General features: G+C 36.8%; 1 protein-coding gene across 1 annotated transcript in view; it reads left to right on the top strand.

The window, feature by feature from the left end:
* Positions 1-22,796, top strand: part of LOC123527324 (splicing factor 3B subunit 2-like) — a 47,785-nt gene that overhangs the window by 418 nt on the left and 24,571 nt on the right. The window contains exons 2-7 of the mRNA XM_045306714.2: positions 2,887-2,933; positions 13,583-13,616; positions 15,376-16,184; positions 17,489-17,800; positions 21,381-21,528; positions 22,100-22,268. Coding sequence (XP_045162649.2) covers positions 2,887-2,933; positions 13,583-13,616; positions 15,376-16,184; positions 17,489-17,800; positions 21,381-21,528; positions 22,100-22,268 — 1,519 coding nt within the window. The remainder of the gene's footprint in view (positions 1-2,886; positions 2,934-13,582; positions 13,617-15,375; positions 16,185-17,488; positions 17,801-21,380; positions 21,529-22,099; positions 22,269-22,796) is intronic.

The raw sequence follows: 22,796 nt of genomic DNA, 5'->3' as shown, positions 1-22,796 counted from the left end.
ACAACAAGTTACCTCCCTTGTCGTTGATTCAATCTCTTGGTCTGGACCCGGAGATTTTCAGAATACGCTCAAAGGACCCGGCATGATACTTGCCTATGCATCACTCTGGATCCGGAGGCATTTTCCTTTGATAATCCTTTCTCTTGTCATTCATTTCCTACAGTATTAACTATGTCCGATAAACACGTCATGTATTCAAAATAAACACTCGCGGTCATGCCCTCCTGCCTTTGATCTTCTGCTAAATTCCGCCCTTTATCCTGTAGACATGCCTCGCAGATTGTTTTATCAGCAAGTTACGTCACGGCGAGTGCACATAGGTAACAAGAAACAATTAAGTGTTAAAATTAATTGATAAAGCATATTGATCCTGTGTACTGTCAAAAAGGCGCTGATTATTAAATTATCCGTAAGCGACCAGCAGATTACCGAGCATGTTGAAAGTGCCCTGTAAGATTTTTTCATGCAAACTTTAAATTAGACCATTGTTTAGTGATTGTACCGTAATTTCAACAAGAAAATCCACAAATTTAAATGTATTTCGAAAGCAAAAATAAGTTTTGAATGTCCGTTCGCGAGTCTAATTACACCCGATGTCATATGCAATTTTTCCAAAATTCCTTAAGATACAAATTTTATTTTATTTAAAGTCAGATACAAATTTTATTTTATTTAAAGTCATACAAATTTTATTTTATTTAAAGTCAGTGTTAAAATAAAATTTGTATCTTAAGGAATTTTGGAAAACTGACTTTCAATGCAATTTTTAATGACAAGTAGCATCATTATTTGAGGAACTATCTCTGGTTTAACATAGTGGGCCAATAAGTAAACTTAGCAAAAGCTACTTTCAGATGACATTCCGAAAGTATACCAATATCCGGATAGTACATTTTGGATACATTTTTACAGTGTTATAACATTTTTCTGTTATGAAAAAATAATATGAAATATTAAAGAAAAACCTAATCAAAATAACATGAATTTTGATGAATATTAGTTTACAACCTGAGACTTATGACCTGAAACAGACATTTTTTATTATGCTGTAACATGATCTTGGTTTTATTGTTTTATTAGCTAGAGATCTATGTATTACTATAATTACGAGAAAATATAGTCAATTATATCGACGTGTTGGGACAGGACAAAGGACCCTATAAAATTTGGACCCAAGGGTCCTGGGACTCTTGGGTTTTCAGGTCTAGTAGAACCCCTGTTATGCGCTATAATTGTCCAGTTTGGGATCGAACGATGGGTACTAGTGTATAAATTTGAATAGTAATAAGTATTTTCAACTTTAAATTAATTTTTACAGCACTTTATTAACAAATTTAAAGATGTCAAACAAAGAGACATGGACCTGTGATTAGATTTGAAATAACTGAATTGTGAATTTTGAAGTATGAAAAATAAAATACCCTAGATTTTACGGATTTTTTTACCCCACAGTCGAACAATGACCTCTGATTTTCTTTTGATACTGTCACGCGTTTGAAAGATTTACTGTAGTATTTCTCGTTATGTGACATTTTGGAAAAATTATCAACTGGAAGTAAACACCAAAAGACAAATTAAATTTTTCACGGAACATAACAGCTTAGACTAGTAATGTGTAAAATGTGGTACTGAGCCCTGTTAGGCTATAGACTCACTGTGCGACAAAAAATTGATAGCAGACAGACGTTTTCTCCGGAAATATTAAAATGTAAACAAAATCTAAACCATCTGTTAGCGTGATTTTGGGATATCTTACCTTGCATTTTGGGAAGTGTCTCTGCCACAGTTGGGAAAAAAGACTATATTTTTGAATTGGGAGGTGGCCGAATATCGGCCTCTGTTATATAAGAATGAAAAGCCCTGTTACAGTTGTAGCTATTTTTGTAGTCATAATTTTAACTTGTCCGAAATACTGCGGAATGATCAGACGACCCCAGATTACCAGTCAGACAAATTAGAAACTCATCTGACCTAAAACTGATGCCAATGTACTTTAAAAAAGAATTGAACTTTGGCACCAGATGAGATGTAAAAACAGTTAGTGTGACATAACAGACACACAAGTTGTAAATTTGAAGCAAGATGGGGGTAATTGGGATTGCAAAATATATAAATGCCAACTATCATAAAAATTATTCACTATTTATATTATGGATCGTTTTCTTTATTTTCCAACGGGAAAATATGAACTTTAAGGGAAAACATAATAATTTAAGTGGAAAATATAGCTATTTAAGGCTAGGGAAAATAGCCTGTATTCTGCTGTAAAATATAGCCAAAAAATCATTGCTATGCCAGTATATTTTGGTGAAATGGAGTTATTGAATAGCAAATTATTAAAACTGTTCATACAATTTAGATACTAGTATAACAGGAAATATCTCCCACAAAAAGTCTTATGTACTGTTAAAATCTACATTTATCAGGTCAGCTAATTTTCAGGGTTGGAGAATTTCGTAGGAAATCTACACCCAGTTATATGAGTGGATATATTTCCTCCAATATTCTCTCTCTCTCCACAAGTTACACCTGTATTTTAATTCAATCAGTGTTTTCTTTTTTACATTTTTGTTATACAAGCAGTGTTTATGTATTTGAAAGACCTTATGTTTATAGACTTGGGCCTAAATATATGACGCTTGGAAAACCATATTTTAGACTGTAGCTAAAAAGCTTCCAAGTTTAAACTGAATTCCAGGCCTGGCTTTAATTAGATCTACATGTCAGAGTGAAAGCAAATTATTGTTTTAAAGGAAATGGAATATACAGGCCTCTTTGGGGGTTTTTTTTGTTGCTAGTTTACACTTGTAAAATTAAGAAATACTTTCTATGTCTTTGGATACTGACAAAGTCACCAAGTAATAAATAATCTTGTACATATTTCAGGTTTGAAAGCAGACCTTGTTGAGAGATTACATGGATATTATGCAGAGGTATGTCATAGTGTTATTTCTAGAGCGACGCAGCGGGGCGCCCCGCCCTGCCGTTTTTTACTGCCGCCACGCTGCCCGTAAAATGTGCCCTGTTGCCTTTGATCTTATGCTAAATCCCGCCAAATTCCCTGTTGACATGCCTCGGCGATTTTTTGATCAGCAAATTACGTCACGGCGAGTGCACACAGGTAATGAGAATCAATGAAGTGTTAAAACAAATTGATAAAGAGTATGTGCGTAAGCGGCCAGCTGATTACCGAGCACGTGAAAAGTGCCCTAGATTTCTTTGGGCAAAATTTAAATTAGACCGTCGTTTAGTATAACAAGTATATATCAATGCAGTGTGACTCTACTGTAATTTAAACTAGAAAATGCACACATTTTAATGATTATCGAAAGTAAAAGAAAGTTTAGAATGTCCGTTCACGAGTCTTATTAACCCCGATGTCGTATGCAATTTTTCCATATTTCCTTCAAAAAAGCTGACAGTCGGTGTATTTTTATGATGAGAAACATCAAAATATGTGGAACTATCTCTGATTTACCCAGTGGGTCATTTAAACTGAGTAAAAATACTTTCAGACAATATTCCGAAAGTTGTACCAGTATCCGGATAGTATATTTTGGATGTGCGATTTAGTAAACTTTAACCTTACTGTAATAGCACTTTTCGTTATGAAATATTGATGAAAGACCTGTAAATACATTAGGACTTTTGATAATTATCAGTTTACAATGTGACTGAAACAGGCCTTTAACTGATCTATGTTGTTTACAACATGATCTTGGTTTCAAGTTAAGCTTATATTAAGGCCCTCCTCTATTTCACATTCATATGAATAAGCTGACATTCTTGGTGACATTTTTAAGAGAAAGGCTTGAATGGTTTAACCTAAACTATAAAGTAAGTAAAAAGCCTTTGTAAACTTTGTTACTAGTTTTGGGAAGATTTAGCACTTTATTCTGTGACATTTCTTTTAAGTGTGCAATAAAGATAAATGGAATACATATTAACTATAGACATCTAGAAATGAAACTACTGCTATGGTAACTTTCACATCTAAAAGGGCACCCTGCCCCTTTCGGACAGCACCCTGCCCCTTTTTGGCAGCACCCTGCCCTTTTTGAGCTCTAGAAATAACACTATGTCACTTTAAGTCACTTCCAGTGAAAGTTAAAACATGGCTTTTTCTGATTGTTTTTGTAACAGACAAAAAGATATGGTACTCTTCAATAGGGTTATTCAAAAATGAATATAATAGGGTTATTATAATAGTAGCATGATCTGGGATGCTGTATTCGGCTCGAATGAATTTTGCCAGATAAGATCTCGTGAGGCGAGCAAGCGCCAAGTGTGATCCAGTCTGGCAAAATCTACAAGAGCCAAATACAAAACCCCAGATTTAGGTACTGTTATAATAACCCTTTTATTATATACGTCCACTTTTTGTGCCCCCTAAAATTTTGGGGGTGGGGTTCACTTAGAATTGCCCTTGTTAGTCCGTCCTCCCTTAGTTTTGTCCTTGCGTACGTCCATCCGTCCGAATTTGTATTATTCATATCTCAAAAAGTATTTGACCCAGAGTCATCAAATTCAAACCTCACAGGATTGTTATTCAGTATGGGAAACAGTGCACCAGGGGTTTATGGCCCTTGACTAAGTCTAAAATAGACATAAAAAGGGCCTACGTTTGTGTCACCTGTATCTCAAAATGTATTTGACCCAGTATTATGAAACATTACAGGAATATTATTTAGCATGTGAAGTTGTGCATTTGGGGTTTTGTTAGAGATATCACTTAGTCAGACCAGAGTTATGGTCCTTGACTTAGTAAAAAAATATGCATAAAAAGGCATAAAAGTTGTGTTGCACATACAAAAATGTATCTAAAAAGTATATTACATAGGGTCATGAAACATCATAGGAATATTATTCAGCATGTGAAGTTGTGCACATGGGATTTTGTTCTGGATTTTTATCAGTCAGACCAGAGTTATGGCCCTTGATTGTCAAAAATATGCATAAATGGGATACAAGTTTGTGTCACTTGTATCTCAAAAAACATTTGACTCAGAGTCAAAAAACATTAGGGGACTGTTATATAGCATGTGAAGCCAGATTGGAGTTATGGTCCTTGACTTAGTGAAAAGTACTTACAAAGTGCTTTTGTTGCATATATTTTTAAAAAAAAACTGGAGTTGTAAAATCATGTAGGAATATTATCTAGCATGTGACTTTGTTTTTTTTTTTCACTGCTTGACAATATGTGACTTTGTTGTTTTTTTTCACTGCTTGACAAGTTTCAGCTGCATGTATGTCAAAAGGTACTTGACCTTGAGTTATAAAACATTAGAGGGTTGCTTTATAGCCTATGAAGTTTTGCATCAGGTGTTCTCTTTGGGATTTTACTCAGCTAGGTCAGAGTTTTGGCCCTTCACTAAGTTCAAAATACACATAAAGCTCTTAAGTTTGTGTTGCAAACATCTTAAAAAATATTAACAAATAGTTTAATACTAATTTGTTTTAGCTTGATTGTGCTGAAAGCTTCAAGCTTATTTGAACCACTCTCGAGTCCACTTCCTGGAAAAACCAGTACTGGTCACAGGTGTCATATGAGAAGTCATGGTAGAGACCCCAGAGGGGCTTGCACCTAGGACCCCTGGATTGAGCGGCTGACACTTTATCCACTAGACCACTGCTCCCCTTATTAAACTTTGAGTCATAAAACCATGTACAGTGACAGGAGTGGGGGGCACACATCTAGTTTGTTTGTCATTTGTTTATCCAACAATATCTGCAGTGTTTTAACAGTTTACCGATGTTAAATTAGAACTGTGATTTTGTGTGTGCTATTTATAGAACTATGTCAGGTCATCAATGTTGGGTGGTTAAAACCACCCCCGGTTTTAACCAGCGGTTTTAACCGGTTAAAACCGCCCTGGTCAATACTCCCTGAAGTGGTCAATACCGGTCAATACTGGTCGATTGGTCAATACTGGTCAATTAGTCAATACTGACTGTTAAGATATTTTGCAGAGTTTATGAACAATTTAAATAATGACTGTTAAGAGCATTTGGGGCTTGATGAAGGTGGTTGCATGCATTATATTTTAATTAAAACAACCTAATCAATACTCCCAAATTAGTCAAAGTGGTCGATTTGTCAGTACTGGTTGATACTGGTCATTAAACAGCTAATTTAACTGAACTTCATATGTAGAAAGTGTTTCTGTAGCAGTTAAGTGTTTAATTCACAAGTTTTTACTGGAATATAAATTCAATGAAAATTACTGTGAACAAGTGGACCCTTTCATGGAAGTGGTTTAATTGTGTTTTGATAGCAATTGTCACATTGCGTTATTGACACCCTGTCTTACAATATACAAAAGATTATATATTGCAGACCTGTCTATCTAGTCACTAATTAGCAGTCATGATCAATAATCCCACTGTATTAATGAGGTGCTTGAACATGGTAACTTTATCTAAAAAAAAAATTATGCAATTAAAGACAAAGTATTCAAATGACCAGTATTGACCACTATATTTGTTGATCAGGGATACTATGTAGGACTAAAATTTAAAATGACCAGTACTTTCCATTTCAATGAGTGTATTTTACAGTAATTTTTTTTGGATTAATTCAAAATAAAGGCTACTATAAGAAAATAAATTGAATTAGATAATTGATAACTTGAAGACAGCATTGAATAAACCAGTATTGACCACTGACCCGTCTAAGTATATTGTCCAGAACTGAGCCTGACCATGCAGGACACACTGCCAAGGACCAAAACTGAATCGACCAGTATTGACCACTATACTTTTACATAAACAAAATTCTATATTATTCAAATTGCTTTATTATTTTTACATTACTCTTACAGTCTGTTCTAATCTGTTAATGTGCATTATGTAAAAGTGTTGAATTAACCAGTATTGACCTCCCAAAGTGACCAAAGTATTGAATCGACCAGTATTGACCGGTTTTAACCAGTATTGACTGGGCCGGCGGTCATATTGACTGGCTTTTTGCCAACATTGCAGGTCATACATATTAAATGAAAGTAGTCTGACAACATAAAATACAAAATGGACAATACGGATTGTTTCTCGCTGTTTGTATTTTTTTTGTAAAATACAAGCCATAATTTTGACAGAATTTGTATAGGTATAGCTTGCGTGCCTCGTGAGATCCAATCTAGTAAAAATCCACTCGAGCTGAATACAGCATCCCAGATCAAGCTACTATTATAATAACCCTATTTTTATGCCCCCTTCGAAGAAGGAGGGGTATATTGTTTTGCAGATGTCGGTCGGTCGGTCTGTATGTAGACCAATCCATTTCCGGATGATAACTCAAGAATGCTTTGGCCTAGGATCATGAAAGTTGATAGGAAGGTTGATCATCACCTGCAGATGACCCCTATTGATTTTGAGATCTGTATGTCAAAGGTCAAGGTCACAGTGACCCTGAACATTTAAACGGTTTCCAGATGATTACTCAAGAACGCTTGGGCCTAGGATCATGAAAGTTGACAGGGAGGTTGGTCATGACCAGCAGATGACCCCTATTAATTTTGAGATCAGTACATCAAAGATCAAGGTCACAGTGACCCGGAACAATTAAACGGTTTCCGGATGATAACTCAAGATTGCTTGGGCCTAGGATCGTGAAAGTTGACAGGGAGGTTGGTCATGAGTAGCAGATGACCCCTATTGATTTTGAGGTCAGTAGGTCAAAGGTCAAAGTCACAGTGACCAGGAACCGTAAAACCGTTTCCGGGCGATAACTGAAGAACTTTTGGGCCTAGGATCAGGAAAATTGATGGAGAGATTGATCATGACCAGGTCAAAGTTCAAGGTCACATTGGCCAGGAACAGGTAAATGGTTTCTGGACGATAACTTGAGAACGCTTTGGCCAAGGGTCATGAAAGATGAGTGAAAGGTTCATCATGACCAGCAGATGACCTGTATTGATTTTGAGGTCAGTAGGTCAAAGGTCAAGGTTACAGTGACCCGGAACATTTTAACCGTTTCCAGACAATAACTTGAGAACGCTTGGGCCTAGGATCATGAAACTTGATATAGGGAGGTTGGTCATGACCTGTAGATGACCCCTATAGATTTTGAGGTCAGTAGGCTAAAGGTCAAGGTCACATTGACCCAGAACAGTTAAACCCTTTCCGGATGATACCTCGAGAATGCTTGGGCCTAGGACCACTTAACTGAATAGGGAGGTTGATCATGATCAGCAGATGACCCCTGTTGATTTTGAGGTCAATAGGTCAAAGGTCAATGTCACACTGAACCAGAACAGTAGAACTTTTGTTTACAGTGAGCAAATAATTTCTGTTCCTTGTGCAATTACTGAATGCATCAATGGGGGCAAAAACTAGGTCAGTAGGCCAGATCAAAGGAAAAGCTCGTGAACACTCTAGAGGCCACATTTGTGACCCAATCTTTATGAAACTTGGTCAGAATGTTTGTCTGGATGATCTCTAGGTCAAATTCGAAACTGGGTCATGTGGATCAAAAACTAGGTCAGTAGGCCAGATCAGAGGAAAAGGAAAAGCTTGTGAACACTCTAGAGGCCACATTTGTGACCCAATCTTTATTATGCCCCACTTGTTTTGCAGATGTCAGTCGGTCGGTCGGTCTGTATGTAGACCATTCCATTTCCGGATGATAACTTAAGAACGCCTGGGCCTAGGATCATGAAAGTTGATAGGAAGGTTGGTCATCACCTGCAGACGACCCCTATTGATTTTGAGACCCGTATGTCAAAGGTCAAGGTCACAGTGACTCTGAACAGTTAAACGGTTTCCAGATGATAACTCAAGATTGCTTGGGCCTAGGATTTTGAAAGTTGACAGGGAGGTTGGTCATGACCAGCAGATGACCCCTATTGATTTTGAGATCAGTAGGTCAAAGTTCAAGGTTACAGTGACCAGGAACAGTAAAACGGTTTCCGGGCGATAACGCAAGAACACTTGGGCAGCAAATAAACTTCTACTCAAACAAGGCCTTATCGAATCAAACCTTTGTGACTTCTGTCAGATGCATGAGGAATCCATTGAACATCTTTTTTGGGAATGTCCACATATTCAAACATTTTGGAGAGATTTGAGATAATTTCTTAAACAAAATAATGTAGATTTAGAACTCACATATGAGATAGTGGCACTTTTAATAACGGAACCAGTTCTACAAAGCAAATCTAAAAATGGTATCATTTTAACAGCAAAATGTTTTATTTACAAAAATAAAATAAATAAAACTGTCCCAGATTTAGAACATTTCTTAAACTATTTGAAAATAAGATTGGAAATGGAAAAATTGGTAGCGTTAAAACATGACAAATTAAATGAATATTACAATAAATGGAATGGATTCCCTCTACAAATAACTACATAATAAAAAAAAACTCCTAAAAATTGTAGATTAGACTATGACAGATGGATACAAAAAAAAATAGATATGAAACACTAGATCTGCTGATATCCATATGTATAAGTGGATATGTGTGAGCAGGGCTTCCGTTAAGCGGCGTCCAGGCGTAAAATATGCCAAAAATTATGTTCCGTACGCCAATACACAAAGTTAGTGGCGTACAAAGGACTTCCTATATTTAAGTCATGTGGGGTCAAAAACTAGGTCACCCGGTCAAATCAAAGGAAAAGCTTGTGAACACTGTAAAGGCCACAGATGTGACCCAATCTTCATGAAATTTGGTCAGAATGTTTGTCTTGATGATCTCTAGGCCAAGTTCGAATCTGGGTCATGTTGGATCAAGAACTAGGTCAGTAGGCCAGATCAAAGGAAAAGCTTGTGAACACTATAGAGGCCAATGTTTTGAGAAGGTGAATAGTGGAGCATTGCTGTCCTCGGACAGCTCTTGTATCTGAATGCAATATCTCAGTAGCAACTGAACGAAGATAGCTGTCCAGAAATGGTAGTATGGCCTGATGCATGCCCAAGAAACAGCACTTTGTTATTGAAATATGATATGCCATTTTTTTTTCTCAATCATTGAGACAACAGTATTGTTAGGTAAAACGGCTGTTAGAACAAGTACCCATGATTGATTGAAAGCAATATTAGAAATTCCATCAATCAAGGTGAACTTGAATGGGTTGTCATCAGTACTTACCTTTTCAGAAGATCATGCTCTTTCAGTCAGATTGTTGGCATTCCACATTGGTTTTTTTAGCTCGACTATTCGAAGAATAAGTAGAGCTATCCTACTCACCACGGCGTCGGCGTCGGCGTCACACCCTGGTTAAGTTTTTCGTACCAGTCCACATTTTGACAAAGTCTTTTGAGATTAAGCTTTGAAACTTTCAACACTTGTTTACCATCACCATGTCCAGTTATAGGCAAGAGTACATAACTCTGTCAAGCATTTTGACTGAATTATGGCCCCTTTTGACTTAGAAATCTTGGTTAAGTTTTTCGTACCAGTTCATATTTTGACAAAGTCTTTTGAGATAAAGCTTTGAAACTTTCAACACTTGTTTACCATCACCATGTTTAGTTGTAGGCAAGAGTACATAACTTCATCAAGCATTTTGGTTGAATTATGGCCCCTTTTTGACTTAGAAATCTTGGTTAAGTTTTTCGTACCAGTCCACATTTTGACAAAGTCTTTTGAGATAAAGCTTTGAAACTTTCAACACTTGTTTACCATCACAATGTCCAGTTGTAGGCAAGAGTACATAACTCCATCAAGCATTTTGACTGAATTATGGCCCCTTTTGACTTAGAAATCTTGGTTAAGTTTTTCGTACCAGTTTATATTTTGTGTAAAGTGTTTGACATATGGCTTTGAAACTTTTATATCTTGTTTAGTATAATAGTCTCTATCAGTAGGCAAGAGTACGTAACTCTCTCATGTTTTTGGCTGAATTATGGCCCTTTTTGAACTTGGAAATTGGTTCTGTTTTGTAAATGTCCATGTTTTGTCAAGACTATTTGACATATGGCTTTTAAACTTTAAACACTTGTTTATCATTATGATTTCCATCTGTAGGCAAGAGTACATAACTCTGACAATTATTTTGACTGAATTGTGGCCCTTTTTGGACTTTGAAATTTGTTCAGTTTTTCTTACAAGTCAGCGTTTTGTCAAAACTGTTTGAACTGTGGCTTTGAAACTTTTAACACTAGTTTATCAACATGATTTCCATCTGTAGGCAAGAGTACATAACTCTGTCAACTATTTTGACTGAATTATGGCCCTTTTTGGACTTAGAAATTAGTTAAATTTTTCATATAAGTCCATGGTTTGCCTAACATATAACTTAACATATTTGCCATCATGGTCACACATTGTCATTTAGTGCAAGACTAATCGAAATCCACAAATACAGGAACATTTTTTGTTTAATCCATTTTTTTGTTTAGTCTGAAAATCTATGGAAATATTTTGGCCCCATTCTTCAATCAATTCTTCGAATAGTCGAGCGCGCTGTCATCCGACAGCTCTTGTTAGCTCACCTGAGCACAAAGTGCTCAAAGGTGAGCTTTAGTGATCGCCCTGCGTCCATTGTCGTCCGTCGTCCGTCCGTCCGTCCGTCGTCAACAATTTGACTGTTAACACTCTAGAGGTCACATTTTTGGCCCAATCTTAATTAAACTTGGTCAGAATGTTACCCTCAATAAAATCTTGGACGAGTTCGATATTGGGTCATCTGGGATCAAAAACTAGGTCACCAGGTAAAATCAAAGGAAAAGCTTGTTAACACTCTAGAGGTCACAATGTTGGCCCAATCTTAATGAAACTTTGTCAGAATGTTACCCTCAATAAAATCTAGGATGAGTTCGATATTTGGTCATCTGGGGTCAAAAACTAGGTCACCAGTTCAAATCAAAGGAAAAGCTTGTTAACACTCCAGAGGTCACATTTTTGGCCCAGTCTTAATGAAACTTGATCAGAATGTTACCCTTAATAAAATCTTGGACGAGTTCGATATTGGGTCATCTGGGGTCAAAAGTTAGGTCACCAGGTCAAATCAAAGGAAAAGCTTGTTAACACTCTAGAGGTCACAATGTTGGCCCAATCTTAATGAAACTTGATCAGAGTGTTATCCTCAATAAAGTCTTGGACGAGTTCGATATTGGGTCATCTGGGATCAAAAACTAGGTCACTAGGTCAAATCAAAGGAAAAGCTTGTTAACACTCTAGAGGCCACATTTATGACTATATCTTCATGAAACTTGGTCAGAATGTTAATATTGATGATCTTTAGGTCCAGTTTGAATCTGGGTCATGTAGGATCAAAAACTAGGTCACCCGGTCAAATCAAAGCAAAAGCTAGTTAACACTGAAGAGGTCACATTTATGACCATATCTTAATGAAACTTGGTCAAAATGTTAATCTTGATGATCTGTAGCTCAAGTTCAAATCTGGGTTAGGTGGGGTCAAAAACTAGGTCACTAGGTCAAATCAAAGGAAAAGCTAGTTAACACTCTAGAGGCCACATTTATGACTTTATCTTCATGAAACTTAGTCAGAATGTTAAACTTGATGATCTTTAGTATAATTTCAAATCTGGGTCATGTCGGGTCAAAAACTAGGTCACCAGGTCAAATCAAAGGAAAAGCTAGTTGACACTTTAGAGGCCACATTTATGACCATATCTTAATGAAACTTGGTCAGAATGTTAATCTTGATGATCTTTAGGTCAAGTTTAAATCTGGGTCAGGTGGGGTCAAAAACTAGGTCATATCAAAGGAAAAGCTTGTTAACACTCTAGAGGCCACATTTATGACTGTATCTTCATGAAACTTAGTCAGAATGTTAAACTTGATGATCTTTAGGTCAAGTTCGAATCTGGGTCATGTCGGGTCAAAAACTAGATCACGGGGTCAGATCAAAGGAAAAGCTAGTTAACACTTTAGAGGCCACATTTATGACCATATCTTAATGAAACTTGGTCAGAATGTTAATCTTGATGATCTTTAGCCAATAGGTCAGGTGAGCAATACAGGGCCTTCATGGCCCTCTTGTTCAATTACCTTTTTATACTGGAAACTTAAGCTGTGTGAAAGTTCCATCTACATTTCCTTTCCTCATAATTTTCTGGTTTTTTAAAACAAATTTGACTTTAAATATTCAAATTGATTAGCTATATATAGTGGAATACCAGTTGCTACTAACACAAGTACATGAATTGTAATATTGATTCGCAGCAAACAGATGTTACAAAATCATTATGCAGATGGATTTACCTCGAACTATAACTTTATACTTAGTTTTAGATACTGTGAATTTTGGATACTGTGAATCTGTGACATTAAGTGTTGCGGTTAAGGATTAAAAAACCGTTTCAAGGGGACACAAATTCATGATCAGATTTCACATTTTAACAGTAAAATAATTGGGAATTTTATTTCTATTTCTACTGGGATTTAAAATTGTGCATATTCACAGCTTAGAAATCCACAATAATTAGTCCTGTCACTACTTAAAAACCAAAAACCAAGAACATAAAAGTCTGCTGGAACTTGCTTCTTTGAAATGGAAAATATAGGCACCAATAAGGAAGGTAATAAGTATTTATATTAAATTTCTTCCAGTATTTACAATTTTATTTTTGTGTATGAAGTACATGTACTTACTAGTTTTTTTATTGCAATTTTAGCAGCAGGAAGCGGAAGAATATGGAGAACCGGAAGGTAACATTTAATTGTTTTATATTAGATACTGTTAAAAGGTATCTGATGGAAAAATGAATGATAAAATTTTTTTTGTTGATTTGTGAAATACAGTAATGCATGGCATCAGTCATAACAAGAAAAGAAATATAAATTTTGTTCTGTAATTAATACTTGTCAAATAAAACGTCAGAAAAAATAAACGTCTTACAAATATGTTTGTATGCTCCTCTAAAACAAATTCTAGTGAGCATAGTTACCTCTCTAAAAAAGTTCTAGCGAGTAAAATTACCTCTTCTTAAAAATTCTAGTGAGAAAAAAAAATTCTAGTGAGCATAGTTATATCAGTTTTACTTATAGCACTTTTTTATACATGGGTGTTCAACAGTTTGAACCAAATGGGACGTTACTTTACAAAACTAATGCTTTGTAGTGAAAAAATCGTGTATTTAAGGTTTAGAATTAAGCTTTGAGAAACAAAAATCAAACAACACCAAATCATAGAAAGAAAGAGTTGTTTAACATGAAAATTGAACAGCATGTAAAACATGTATATTACTTTACGAAACAAGTGTCAATATACTAATATAAACATTGAATACCGCAAAAGGACTGCCTAAAGGGGCCCCACTTCCGGACAGTTAAACGCCTTTAAAAACACCATTTTCAAAGAACTGTTACACATGTTCGTTTTGATGCATTTGCAATAGCATGCAAGTAGTGAAATTTCCCATAACAAAGTGGAACACAGTTTTCAGCAATTGTTTATCTTTATTTCTTTACAAATGCAATTCATTTTCAAAGGGAGAAAACTTTTTTCGACTTATACTTAAACTATTTGGAAAAAGTTATCTCCCTTTGAAAATAAATGCCATTTGTACTTCAAATATTTGGAAAAAGTTGTCTCCCTTTGAAAATGAATGCCATTTGTAAAGAAATTAAGATAAACAATTGCTGAAAACTGTGTTACACCTTGTTATGTGAAATTTCACCACATGCACGCTATTGCAAATGCATCAAAACGAACATGTGTAACAGTTCTTTGAAAATGGTGAGTTTTTAAAGGCGTTTGACTGTCCAGAAGTGGGGCCCCTTTAGGCAGGCCTTTTCCGGAATTCAATGTTTATATCAGTATACCGACACTTGTTTTGTAAAGTAATATACATGTTTTACATGTTGTTCAATTTTCATGTCAAACAACACTTTCTTTGATTTGTTGTTGTTTGAGTTTTGTTTCTCAAAGCCTAATTCTAAGCCTTAATGCATTTAAGTATGAGCATAAATCTTGGGCCTCATTGCAAGTAGATCAGAGTCCTACTCTCCTTCTATGGTTCAAGTCCAGTATAGGGTCATGAAATTCTTTATGAGGAGACCATCCATATAGCTTTACGAAGGTGGTTCTACCAAAGCTGTCATCACTGCCTTAAAAAGACGTTTATATAAATGCACAATGGGTCTTTCTCTGTAATTAGATTTAAAGTTTGGTCACAATGTCATCTAAATTAGGTTGGTCTTACAATGAAACAAAAGCAGATATATTTTAAATTTGTCATTTGAAAGTCAAAATTTCAGTCTTTATTTTCCCATTATAACCAAAAGTTAACAATGCCAACTCATCAGGAACTTTATTGACCTGCATCATTGTAGAGAATAATATTGGAACATCTCAAAATACTTTCTGTAATGTAAAGAGTAAATGACCCATCAGAGGCCAGACACATGTTTGTTAAGTTGGGTCTAGGGTTTACTTACAAAATGTTTGTCTTTTAACCCTTTGCAGGTCAGGAAGAGAGTATGGATACAGGTGGACAATTTTCACCACCTCCTCACCCTGCAGGACCTCCCTCTTTAATGGCTATACCCGTACAGGAACCACAACAGAAAGCTAAGCAGCAGCCACCTCCACCACCTGCACCCGCCCATGTCACCAGAACCTCTCTTCAGATGAGACTACAACAAATGGCAGGACAGCCTTCAGAGGAGAGTTCAAACTCTAAGGGACCACCAGTCAGCCAGCCTCCATCACAACCTCCCCCACTGATGAGTCAACCTGTGCAGCCTCCACAAATGAATCAAACCCAATCACAGCCTCCCCCTCTAATGGCTCAGCAGGTTCAGCCCCCTAAGTCTCAAATGAACCAACCCCCATCACTAATGTCTCAGCAAGTTCCTCCACCAAAACCGCAACAGATGGGTCAGCCACCACAGTTGATGCAGCAGCCACCTCCAGGTATGGGACCACCACATGGACAACCACAACAAATGGGACAACCCCAGCAACAAATGATGAGCCCGCCTCAGCTTGGACCTCCTCCACCACAAATGAACCAGCCTCCCCCCATGGGCCCTCCACCTCAAAATCTAGGTCAACAGCCTCCAATGACACAGCCTCCACATGCTATGGGAGCTCCCCCACAACTTGCTCCCCCAGGAACTCAGATGGGACAACCAGTTCAACCCCCACCACCAGGTCAGATGCCTCCACAAGTCGGCCCACCAGCTGGACAGATGGGACAGGCACCAGCACAGATTGGTCAACCCCCACAACTAGTACCATCTTCACAGATGGGTCAACCACCACAAATGCAGGTTTGACTAGAATGCATTTTTAGCTCACCTGTCACATAATGACAAGGTGAGCTTTTGTGATCAACCTTTGTCCGTCGTCAGGAACTTCCGTGCATCCGTGTGTCAACAATTTCTTGTCTGCACGATAGTGGTTTCATTTATGATTTCATTTTAACCGAACTTGCATCACCATAAGATCTCGGTTCCTTTCTTGAACTGGCCAGATCCCATTATAGGTTCCAGAGTTATGTCCCCTAAAAGGGCCAAAATTAGCTATTTTGACCTTGTCTGCACAATAGCAGCTTTATTTATGATTTGATTTTTACCAAATTTGCACACAACTTGTATCACCATAAGATCTTGGTTCCTTTCTTGAACTGGCCAGATTCCTTCATGGGTTCCAGAGTTATGGCCCCTTAAAGGTCGAAAATTGGCTATTTTGGCGTTTGCAGCCATATAGAGACTTCATTTATGGTTTTATTTGATACAAACTTCCAAAATATCTTCAGCAACAATAAAGAGTTATTTTATATCTGATTACCTCCCCTGATTGTTATCAAAATGGATTTATATCAGTAAGTACTTATAGGACTTATTTGAAATTTCATTTTTGTCATTAGTTGGACTGAGCCAATCAGGGTAGATAACTATGGACTGATTTTATGTCAAATTACCTCCCTTTATTTCAAATTGAAATGGGTATATCTACGTAACTAATGAAGATACTGATCTGAAATTTCATTTATGTCAACAGATTTATTTGGCAGATCCTTCTTTTGTTCACTTACAGCATTTTTTTTTTCTAATTACTTCCCTTTTATGTTACTATAAATAGCTTATTTTTAGTAACTTTTTCATTATTGGCCGTAGGGAAAACCGAGACCACTTTTCTGTGGTACAACATGGATGGTACCTCCAATTTTTAGGTGTATTTTGACATATCTGTACCTTGTAAGAATTTTTTTTTCTTTTTGGTTAAATTTCTTCCCTTTGTTGTTCCTGTCCTTTGGACTTAGATATTTTTTCTGAGGACCTTCTTGTCCTCAAGTGCAGTGATAACAGGTGAGCGATATTGGGCCATCATGGCCCTCTTGTTTTGCTATTTTTGTCAAGAAATAGAGTATGATGAGATAAAATGGCTGCCACGTTGGGTACTTTTTATTGTTCAGTCAGACAGAACATATTGAATGGCCTGTTTTTACCAGATTAATTTTCTGTTTAATTACCTCACTTTTAAGTCCTACATTTTCTCAAAGTTAGATGCCACATGTTTACATCAGTGAAATTGTACTAAAACATTACATGTACAGAAAACATCATTTTAGGATGTAGATCTGCAAGAGAAGATAGCAATGCAGACACGACTGATTGAGCAGGAGCGCCAGCAACAAGAACAACAACGTCTCCGGGAGCAACAAGAACAACAACGTCTCCGGGAGCAACAAGAGCAACAGCGTCTCAGAGAGCAACAGCAGAAAGAGCGACTAGCAATACAACAGCAGGCCTTGCTTATGCAGCAACAGCATCCACAGCAACAAGGCGGAGAGGAAGGTACTGACCTCATGGAGAAGGTTAGACAACAACAGATCATGTTGGAGCAACAGAAACAAAAGGAAAGAATAGAGCAGCAACAACAGGTATGACTTCCAATGAAAATCTTTCTTTCTTGTATCCTAATGTGAAATCATTTATATTCACTGAGATTAATTTCATAGATTTTGCGGTTGAGTAAATCTGCAAAAGTTTATATTTCCCATGAAATCATTTAATAAATTGAAAGCAAGCCATGTGTAAAGTTATTAAAACGGCAATACGGCTATCTTTCTAAGGACAGAATATGATATTAAAATGTTAAACACATAAATAATTCCAAATAATGTATTAAAATCAGGGTGTAGTGTGCAGATCTCTTTGATCATGAGCAAATATCTCAAAAACAAGCACTCTGACCTGTACATTTTATTAGCTTGACTGTTCAAAAAAAAACAGATCTATGTTATTATGGTAGGGAGAAATATTAGGTACTGTCATCACTTTACTATATGTCTCGAGTTACAATATACCTTGAAGAACCAAATTGATAAGAAAATATCTAATATTTGCAAACTGCTCATATTCTCTCTGGTATTGTTATGTACAATATTTCAATAATTTCTGTTGCTGCCTTGGTAACCTTCGTTTTGTATTTGTAAAATGTCATATATTGCTAACTGATTCTGCAACCAACATGTAGAAGGAAAGATAACCTACATGATTCATATATGCATTCTGTACAATACTTGAATTAAACATTATAATGAAATTAGCTATATTGCTTATTAGTCCCCTACTGGTTGAAAACCAGTTTCGGGGACTATAGGAATGCGCTTTTCCGTCATTCCGTCATTCTGTCATTCCGTCATTCTGTCATTCCGTCCATCCTCAATTTCGTGTCCGGTCCATAACTCTTTTATCCATGAAGGGATTTTAATATTACTTGGCATAAATGTTCCCCATGATGAGACGACGTGTCATGCACAAAACCCGGACCCCTAGCTTAAAGGTCAAGGTCACAATTGGAGGTCAAAGGTCAGTAGGGCTTTTTTCCTGTCCGGTCCATAACTTTCCCATCCATGAAGGGATTTTAATATTACTTGGCACAATTGTACCTCGTAATAAGATGATGTGTCATGCACAACTTTGAGACCCCTAGCTCAAAGGTCAAGGTCACACTTAGCAGTCAAATGTTAACATGGCATGAACAGGGTCTGTTTCGTGTCCGGTCTATAACTCTTTCATCCATGATGTGATTTTAATATTACTTGACACAAATGTTCCCTATGATGAGACGACGTGTCATGCGCAAAACCCGCACCCCTAGCTCAAAGGTCAAGGTCACAATTTGAGGTCAAAGGTCAACAGGGCTTTTTTCCTGTCCGGTCCATAACTCTCCCATCTATGAAGGGATTTTAATATCAATTGGGACAATTGTACCTCATAATAAGACGATGTGTCCTGCACAACTTTCAGATCCCTAGCTCAAAGGTCAAGGTCACACTTAGCAGTCATATGTTAACATGTCATGAACAGGGTCTGTTTCCTGTCCGGTCCATAACTGTGTCATTCATTAAGGGATTTCAATATTACTTAGCACAGGTGTTCCCCATGATGAGACAACATGTCATGTGCAAATCCTGGAGCCCTTGCTCAAAGGTCAAGGTCACCATTGGGGGTCAAATGTCAATAGGGCTTTTTTCCTGTCTGGTCCATAACTCTGCCATCCATGAAGGGATTTTGATATTACTTGGCACAAATGTTCCCCATGATGAGGCAACATGTCGTGCACAAAACCCGGACCCCTAGCTCAAAGGTCAAGGTCACAATTGGAGGCCAAAGGTCAATAGGGTTTTTTTCCTGTCCGGTCCAGAACTTTGTCATCCATCAAGGGATTACAATATTACTTGGCATAAATGTTCCCCATGATAATATGACGTGTCATGCACAACACCCAGAACCCTAGCTTTAAGGTCAAGGTCACACTTTGAGATCAAAGGTCAATAGGATTTTTTTTCCTGTCCGGTCTATAACTTTGTCATGCAAAACAGGATTTAAATATCATTTGGCACAAACATTTCCCTGGATGAGACAACATGTTGTGCACAAAACCCCGGCTCTAGGTCTAAGGTCAAGGTCATATTTAGAGGTCAAGTTCAAGAATGACTTTGTCTGGAGCATTTCTTCTATATGCATTGAGGGGAATTTAGTGTAACTTGGCACAAATGTTCACCACTATGAGACGAATTGTCGCGCGCCAGAATCAGGTCCCTAGGTCTAAGGTCAAGGTCATACTCAGAGGTTAAAGGTCAAATTCAAGAATGACTTTGTCTGGAGCATTTCTTCTTCATGCATGGAGGGATTTTGATGTAACTTGGCAGAAATGTTCACCACTATGAGGCACACTTTTTTTAGAATTATGTCCCTTTGTTGTTACTATAAATAGATTATATTGTAACTTTTTTATTACTGGCCGTAGGGAAAAATTGAGACCACTTTTCTGTGGTACAACATGCACGGTACATCCAAATTTTAGGTGTATTTTGATCTATCTCTACCTGGTAAAGAGTTTCTTGTGGACTTATATTTTATAGATTTTTTTTTTTTTTTTTTTTTTTTTTTTTTAGGGTTTATTTCACTTTGTTGTTACTATAAATAACTTTTATGATAACATTTGTATGATCGGCTAAAAAAATTCCAAATGAAAACAACTGTACGTTTTTATATATGCAAATTTTAATCCAAGTGCTTTGTTATATTATATAGTATATATAGTACAATATTGTTTATACATCATTGACTGATATCAGTTCATTATGTTATACTGCAGTAGAGAAAATTAGGTGCCTTCCAGTAGGGGACTTTGTATTGCATGGCAATACTTCATTCACTTGTTAACAGCTGCTTGGCGATAGATATGACCATTTGGTGTCGATTCATCGTAAAACCCAACTCACTCACTATTAACAGCTGTGTCAGTGATAGATACAGGAGAAATTTGCTGTCAGCATTTGACAGTGTTTTAAGAAAGGAACAAAAATTCAAAACAGTTCTTTAATGAATGTGTTTTTCCAGTGTTAGTTACAGTGTAATGTCATTTCCTATACTATAAGAGATATTGTATATTTCTGGAGAAATCTGATATTTTCCTACATTTCTGTTTTTTAAACCCCCAAAGGTGGGCATATTGAAATTGCACTGTCCGTCTGTATGTGTGGACAAACTCTTGTCCGGACTTTAACTCTGCAATCCATAAAAGGATTTGGAAATAACTTGGCATAAATGTTCACCATAATGAGATGTATTGTCTTGCGTAAGACCTAGACCCCTAGATCCAAGGTCAAGGTCACACTTAGAGGTCAAATATTAACATGATCTTTTTCTTGTCTGGTCTATAACTATATATGTGTAAAATATGATATGATCTACTGGTAGTTTGCTTTGCTGAATCCTTTCAGGAGATTAGTTGTATATATCAGCTGGTATAAATGTATTTTTATTTTTTACTAGTTTTTGTTATGAAACTTTTTTGTTTATTTGTATTTTGTTAAAACACCATCAGAGTCCATAACAGTAGTTCAGTTACAAGAAATAATGCAAAATGAAGTGGTCTGCCAGAAATAATTTTGTTTAGACAGATCCAGTTAAGTATTTTTTAAATATATTATGTTTTGTTTAATGCAGGCACTACTTGAGCAACAGAATCAGGCAATTAAGAAACAGGAGGAAGACCGTCGTCGTAACGAGGCAGAGTTGATACGTCAACAACAGATCGCTCTGATGGAGGCAAAAAGGGAGGAGCAACAGAAACGAATACGAGAAGAGAGGAGAGGTTACTTCTTTTAATATTATGCATAGTTTCTTTCAATCATTGGGGACTTACTTGTTCTTGCGACAACACTGTATGGTTTGTTACTGGGTCGGACTTAGATTCCGAAAACAATGCAGAGAGGCAAATAAAGATCTCTGCTAGTGAAATCCTTAGGTTGTCGTATGAATTTAGCTTTAACTGAAAAGATGTATTTTCTTTGTATGGCAGTTGGTTTAAGCCCAGAACTTAAAAACACATGAGGTTCTCTCAGGTCCTACTCATTCAAGGGAAGCAATCATGGAAGCTTTATGAAGTAAGAGTTACCAGGTTATTTCTCCTTTTAACAAGTATGGTAGTCATGTAACAAACTACAGTGTTGCAGTATATTAAAAATGAATTGTCTGTTCAAAAAAGCTTTCCATCTGTCTTGCCATTCTGACGTCAAACCAAACAACAACAATTTTGGTTTTGTGCAGTTAAATCTGTGAAATTATGTCGGCTTCCAACTTTATATATCAGTATTATATTGGGCCATAAGTTCTGTTTACCTGTAGACAGTCGTGCTTTAATGCTGTATGCTGACTTCTTTCAGGTCCACCAACAACAGCTGAAAACGAGCAACAGCGTCAGCCACCTATATCTGCAAATCAGCCTTTTAATCCAAGACCTTCCTTGCTACATGGTCCCAGACCCCTGTTACCTACAAGTTCTACTAGTGGTATACCACCTCTGCTACCTCCTCCTAGGGCAGCAACCACCAGGTAACCTTTATATTCTTAGTAGAATAGGTTTGAGCACACTTTATTTACAATTTTTCTAAAACACAGGAACCCTTGTAAAATGGAACCATTGAAATATAGAACAACCACAAACTGGAACTATTGAAAACAGGAAACTATTCAAAGCCAGAGTCTTTGAAAACTGGAAATCTCTTTAAACTGGGACCCTCGAAAGCTGGAAACCACTCAAAACAAGAACCATTGATAACAGGAAACAACTCCAAACCAGAGTCATTGAAAGCTGGAAACCTAAAACTTGAAGCCACTCCAAACAAACCCTTAAAAAGTAGAAACCTCTCATAACTGGATCCTTTGAAAACTGGAAACTACCCAAAGCCATAACCACTCCAAACTGGAACCCTTGAAAACTGGAAATTATTCTAAACCGGAGGCTTTGAAAACTGGAAACCACTCCAAACCATAACCGTTGAAAACTGGTAACCTGTCCAAATTGAACCGTAACATTAAAATACTGGAAACTTAACCAGAGTCCATACTGAACAGATTTTG

The sequence above is a fragment of the Mercenaria mercenaria genome, chromosome 1 (assembly GCF_021730395.1).
Source record: "Mercenaria mercenaria strain notata chromosome 1, MADL_Memer_1, whole genome shotgun sequence".
NCBI classification, from domain to species: Eukaryota; Metazoa; Mollusca; class Bivalvia; order Venerida; family Veneridae; genus Mercenaria; species Mercenaria mercenaria.
The sequence above is the reverse complement of the archived record's forward strand: the minus strand, read 5'-3'. Positions and strand labels throughout refer to the sequence as shown.